At 64.3% G+C, this 6,102-nt stretch overlaps 1 protein-coding gene across 1 annotated transcript in view; it reads right to left on the bottom strand.

Annotated features, from left to right (window-relative positions):
* Nucleotides 1-6,102, bottom strand: part of FLNA (filamin A) — a 21,255-nt gene that overhangs the window by 4,878 nt on the left and 10,275 nt on the right. Inside the window, exons 22-34 of the mRNA XM_007957147.1 lie at nt 5,863-6,038; nt 5,624-5,786; nt 5,389-5,549; nt 5,131-5,301; nt 4,707-4,830; nt 4,465-4,621; nt 3,976-4,165; nt 3,795-3,818; nt 1,766-2,013; nt 1,559-1,654; nt 1,350-1,452; nt 1,115-1,255; nt 892-1,020 (exon numbers count right to left, since the gene is read on the bottom strand). Of these exons, the coding sequence (XP_007955338.1) occupies nt 892-1,020; nt 1,115-1,255; nt 1,350-1,452; nt 1,559-1,654; nt 1,766-2,013; nt 3,795-3,818; nt 3,976-4,165; nt 4,465-4,621; nt 4,707-4,830; nt 5,131-5,301; nt 5,389-5,549; nt 5,624-5,786; nt 5,863-6,038 (1,883 nt within the window). The remainder of the gene's footprint in view (nt 1-891; nt 1,021-1,114; nt 1,256-1,349; nt 1,453-1,558; nt 1,655-1,765; nt 2,014-3,794; nt 3,819-3,975; nt 4,166-4,464; nt 4,622-4,706; nt 4,831-5,130; nt 5,302-5,388; nt 5,550-5,623; nt 5,787-5,862; nt 6,039-6,102) is intronic.

A 6,102-nucleotide genomic window follows, 5' to 3' on the forward strand; every position in this document is an offset into this window, starting at 1 on the left:
ACCCTGTGGGCAGTTCCACTCTGTCCTCTAGGGGCGCTGTGGGTCAGAATGGACTCCACGGCAGTGGGTGTGGTTTGGGCTTTGCTTCAGTGAAGATTGACAGCCTGGGAGACCCTGTGGGCAGTTCCACTCTGTCCTCTAGGGGCGCTGTGGGTCAGAATGGACACCATGGCACGGGGTCTGGTCTGGTCAGTCTTCAGTAAAGACTGACAGCCTTGGAAACACTATGGGGCTGTTCTGTCCTGTCCTGCAGGGTTGCTGGGAGTCATAATTGGCTCAATGGCAAGGGGTTTTCCACTTAGGAAGGGTTTCTATTTGGGGGAGTGTGTGTGTCTTTATTTAGGGAGGCCCCTTGGTGGTGCAAAAGGTTAGAAACCACCCAACACCACTGCAGAACAAAGGCCTGACAATCTCCTTCCAGGGGAACCCTACGGAGCAACTGCACCCTGACACACGAAGTCACCGTCAGCCGGGCTTGACTCTGCAGTAAAAGGTGGGGCTTTTTGGTTTCCACTTTGGAAGGGTCTCTATACGGACAATCTCTCTGTTTAAGGGGGCAGCCTCCACTTAGAGAGATGCCCTATTTAGAGAAGGGGGCTCTGGTGGTGTAATGGTTAAGACATTTGGCTGCTAATCACAAGGTCAGCAGTTCAAACCTGCCAGCTGCTCCACAGCTGAAAGATGAGGCAGTCTGCTTCCACAAAGATTTACAGCATTGGAAACCCACCAGGGCATAGCTAGGAGTCAGAACTGACTCCATGGCAGTGGGAGCTATTTAGAGAGAGTCTCCATCTAGAGAGGGGCTCCTGTGTCCAGCTGAGGGCATCCTGGGGCACCAGAGACGGTAGGAGAGGGGCTCACACACGGGTCAAGACCAGGGCTGCTGCTCACCCTCGCCTGCATCCTTGGTGTTGACAGTGAAGGTGGCAGGCTTGTTGACCACACCGTGACTGAGGCCAGGCCCGTAGGCAGTGACGTGGCCGCAGTTGACGTAATCCACGTAGAACTGCAGGGGGCTTCCTGAGGCAGAGAGAGGGGTGTGTGGGTGTCCAGTCCCCTGGGCCTGGCTCCTCCTGTGTGGCGTGGCAGGGGCTGGGATGCTAGGCAGGCTCACCTGGGATGTGCATGTTGTCGTAGCGGATGTCCATCTCGTGTAGGCCAGCCTCACTAGGGGCGTAGCGCACAGTCACAGTGCCATCCTTGTTGTCCGTGATGGCCGGCTGGGCCACCTTGCCTGAGGGCATCCGCACCTCCCCTGTGTGCGGCAGTGGCACTGGGATTAGGGCAGCCTGTCCGAGCACATCCTCACCTGTGCCCCAGCAGCTGCCCTGCCCTGGCCCATTGCTCACCAGTAATCTCGCCCTTCTTGATGGTGAAGGGGATGACGAGGTCGAAGGGCCGCAGGCTGGTCACATCCAGCCCGTTGACCCCCACCAGGGGCCTCTCTGGGGCCTGCAGTGGAGACAGGCCGGTTGAGGGGCGGTTCCCCCGGAACACCCAACTGGCCAGTCTCCGTGTGTCCCCTGGGCTGGGCTTGCCGGAAGGAGGCAGTGCATACCCAAGGCTGCTGGCCACCCTGGGCATAGGTGTATGGCGGGGCCAGCTGCTGCGGCCGCAAAGGTTGTTGTGTGGTGGGTTGCTCACCAGCCAGAGCCTGTGGGGCAAAGTGTGGGAGCTGGAGACCTGCCGTCCTGAGGGGCATGTGGGAAAGCAGGCCTGGCCCTGCCCGGGACCCCCACTGCCCACTGCCCGGCCTGCCGCTCACCGTCACTTGGAAGGGGCTGTTGGGAACATGCTCGCCACCAAAGCGCACACAGATGACGTATTTGCCGGGCTGGGGGGCCGTGTAGAAGATGTCAAAGGTGCTGTCCTCGTTCTCTACCACGTCCACGTCCACCTCAGAGCCGTCGGGCGTGCACACCGTGCAGGTCACCTTGCCTTTGCCTGCTGCCTTCGTGTCCACCGTGATCACTGTCTCCTCTCCGATCTGGATGGTGGGGCCGACGCCAGCACCTGGGGGGGCAGGGTGTGTCCCCAAGGGGAGGCCAGCCATGAGCTGCGTGCTCCCACTGCTCCCCACGCCGCCCAAGCACGGCCAGGCCCCCCACCCCCTGCCCTCTAAGCTTCTCAGAAGGCAGGAAACGTTCTCCTGAACTTGTCTTGGGGGAGAGCACTGTCCCTAAGGGGAGAGGCTTGAGAGGAGGCACCCGGGTGCCAGGGAGAAAGGAGAAAGGGCGTGGAGGACTACAACGCCACTGCTGCTCTCACGGGCGAACGGCCCCTCCCGCCACCGTGGCCCAGACAGTGCCGGGGAGCAGCTGCCGGTCGGCTCAGCCCCGCGCCCCGGCCTCAGCCCTGTGTGCAGACGGAGTGAGCGCTGCCGCAGCGTGGGGCTGTGGCACTCCCCCCAGGCCGGAAGGTGAAACTGGAGTTTCCTGGCGACTGAGAACGCTTGCTCAACCAGACAGGCTCACAGCAGGAGAGGCAGCCCAGCGCAGCCGGCCAAGGCAAGGGGCAGGGCAGCAGGACAGCGGGGTTAGCACCAGAGCGCAGTGCAACAGGCTTCGCAGAGCAGCAGCGGCCCCCAGGGCCAGGAGGCCCAAGCCGCAGCCAGGGCAGAGCAGCCGAGGACAGGGGCGGCACAGTGACGTTATGACCTGGGGCCTCCCTGCAGCACGGAAAGGTATCTGATCCCTTGCCATGGGCTAAGGGCTTCTGCGGTGCTGGCCTCCACGCCGGCCACTCCCTGTCACCTCCCCCAGGCCACTCCTAACTGAACTGGCCGCCAGCTGCCCCGTGCTGGGCCCACGGCACCCCTTTTGTCCCCAGCTTACTATGTGGTGCCTCCATGTTCCTAGTGGTTCCAGCCCTGACCTCACAGTCGCCCCAGCCCCAGCCCCAGCCCCAGCCAGCCTTGGCTGTTTTGTCCTCCAAGTTCAAGGCCGTGGCCGCTGGGTTAGTCCACGGAATCACAGTGAACGCTACGCCAGTCCCACTGGCCTCTCTGCCTCCATCCTCCACATAGTGGCTGAGTCAACCTTGCCCCTGGCCTCCACAGCACGTGGCCCGCCCCACTAGTCTGCAGACACCACCTGTCACCCCCCAGACCTCACGGCTCTACAACCCGAGCCACCTCCCGTGTCCCCTCCAGGCCTGCAGCCTTTGGAGACCTTGCCCCAGCTCTTGTCAGTGACCCCGGTGTGGCCCTGGCTGCCAAACCTCCCTGTCTAGTTGAGGCTTGTCTGAATAACGTCACTGCTGGGGCCAGAAGGGCAGGAAGGTGGCGGGAGGGCCAACGGGTGCACTTTGGGGCTCCGAGGCTGGGCTGGCCCCGCCATGCTGCCCGCCCAAGCACCAAGGGCAGCGGTTCTATGGCACTACAGCCCCCGCCCCCCTCATGCACAGCCGCGGAGCCGGGGGAGGGGGGTCGGGGGGGGGTCTGCGGATCCGGCCGGGGCTCCCTCAGCCCACGCAGCAGCCCTGGAGGCCAGGTAGGAAGCCAGGAGGAAGGGCCTACTGCCCGTCCCCAGGTGCTGCCCGGGGCTGCCAAGATCCCCAGACCCCAAAGCTCCCGGGACGGGGGTGCTCTCTCGAGGCACCTCACCCCGAAAGCTCCCGGCTGCAACCCGAGTCCTCAGACAGGGCCGCTCCAGAAGCCTCCCCGGGCCCTCGGCCGGCGGCCCAGGGCGCCGCCTTCACACCCCTCCCACGTCCCTACCGAGAGCTGCAGCTGGAGCTGTCTGGAACAGCACAGAATAGGAGGGCATGGGGAGTGGCCCCAGCAAGCAGCTTACCTAGCCCGTGACCTCCGATTGACACTGAGGTGAGAGGGCAAAGAGCAAGGAGAAAGGTCAAGTGAGTCACTCAAGGGGGCGGCCCCCACTCCCACACGCCGCCCCAAGCAGTGAGCCCTGGCATACAGGCACACCCAAGCCCCGCGCTGAGCGCCGCGTGGCCCGTAGGGGCCTCGCTCACCTGTCACCGTGCACTTGCTGGCGTCGCCCGTGGGCACGGCCCGGACGCGGTAGGGGGAGAAGGGGATCTCGTCGCCACCGTACTTGATGAGGATGCTGTACCGGCCCGTCACGTCAGGCACGTAGGCCACCGTGTACGTGCCGTCCTGGTTGTCCCGGATGTGCGTCTTCTTGGCCTTGCCCTCGGGGTCCTGCCGGGCCACAGCACAGGGGCGGCGGTCAGTGCAAGCGCTGGGGGCCCCAGCCCAGCCCTGGGAGCAGCAGCTGGTGGGCTCGGAGGGCCTCAGCCTGCCCTGAGAGCGAGCTTCCGATGGTTACAGGTGGGGAAACGGAGGCACGTGGGGCGTCACAGTCCGCACCGGAGGCCAGAACCGTCCCGACCCAAGCTGGTCTCGCCTACCTGCCCAACCCCACTCGACACAGGCTGGGCCGCCCCTGCGGTGCCTGGCCGGGCGAGCCAAACATCAGGCGAGGGAGGGGGCTGGCTCACCGTGATCTGCACGGCCAGCAGCCCCTCGCCGGCATCCTTGGCATCGATGGTGAACTCCACAGGTAGGCTAGCTGGTACACCCGTGGTGTTGAGCCCGGGCCCGCTGGCCTTCACCTTGCTGGCGTCGTGTGTGGGCAGCACTTTAACCTTGAAGGGGCTGTTGAGCCAGGGGGTTGGGATCATTCAGACGGGGCTCCTCCCAAGCAGGCCCCTCCCCGCAGCCACAGGGCCCAGCTTCTCACCTCCGAGGGACCTCTTCGTCCCCATAGAGCACAGAGATGCTGTAGGGCCCCTCGCGGCTGGGCACGTAGTTGACGGTCTGGGTGCCATCAGCGTTGTCCACCACATCCACCGGTTCTATCAGGCCTGGCCCCGGTCCCAGAACACAGGGCCTCAGCTGGGTCCCGCTGGGCCTCCAACCCCAGCCATCCCCCAGCCCTTCCCCTGCCTGGGACCTTCCCCCTCCATCCTTAAGAATGGCCCTGGAAGCCCTGGGGCCCAACGCAGGCGCCGTCCCAGACCCTCATTCTGCCTCTAGCCTGCCCTGGCAGCTAAGCGCCTGAGTCTTGTCCCTTCCTCCTCCTTCCCACTAGCCCTGCTTCATGGGGGCATGGCCTCCAAGTGCTTCCTCAGTGAGACCCCATCTTGCAGGTGCGGAGCACTCACCTTTAGGCCCTTGTACTTTGACTTGCAGCGGGGCCACGCCAGCCTTGCTGGTGTCCACCTGGAAGGACTGAGGCAGGTTGGCACGGACCATGCCTGGGCTAAGGCCTGGCCCTGAGCACTTCACCTTGGACGCATCTGTCACATCACGCACAGGGACCTTGAAGGGACTGCCTGTGGGGAAGGGGAGCAGTGATGACATGAGATGAAGTGAGGCTGAGGCTGGGGAGCCCAGCTCAGCCCTGCAGTCCCGCCCCTCACCTGGCACTTGGTGGCCACCATAGGTGACGTTGAGGCTGTAAGTGCCGGCCTCATAGGGGACATACTCAACCGAACAGCTGCCGTCCTTATTGTCCATGCAGGACATTTTGGCCTCAGAGGGCCCCTCGACAGCCAGGCCCAGGCCTCCTGTGCCTGCTCCCCTGGTTGAAACACACAGCGGTCACTCCCGGAGGTCCCCAGGCTGCGTGCCCCACACCCAGGCCAGCTCCCTCACCTGGTCTCCACAGTGAACTTGTTGGGTTGGTTGGTGGTGCCACTCTGGATGCCAGGCCCATGGACCCGCACCCGGGAAGGGTCACAGCCCTCAGTCACGGGCACCTGGAAGGGACTGCTGGGCACAGGGCTGCCATCATAGGTCACGTCCACGGAGTGCAGGCCTGCAGGTGGGCCGCGGGTCAGGAGGTGCTGGGCCCCCCACCCACCCGCCCTTGGCCCCAGCAGCCCAGAGCTCACCCTCCTCATAAGGTGTGTACTCCACTTTGTATGTGCCGTCACCGCAGTCCTGCACGAAAGTCTCAGTGAGGTTCCCTGAGGGGTTGGCGACACGGGCCTTGACGTGTGGTCCTCCAGTCTGCGTCAGAGCCCGGGCATCCACGCTGAACTCTGTGGTGGCCTCACGGAAGACGCCTGCAGGGGCCACGGGGAGGGAGGCATGGGGTTCTGAGACCACAGACAGGGCCCCTGGGCACCCAC

This window comes from Orycteropus afer, unplaced genomic scaffold (assembly GCF_000298275.1).
Source record: "Orycteropus afer afer isolate SDZICR_OR568_19922 unplaced genomic scaffold, OryAfe1.0 scaffold00713, whole genome shotgun sequence".
Classification (NCBI taxonomy): domain Eukaryota; kingdom Metazoa; phylum Chordata; class Mammalia; order Tubulidentata; family Orycteropodidae; genus Orycteropus; species Orycteropus afer.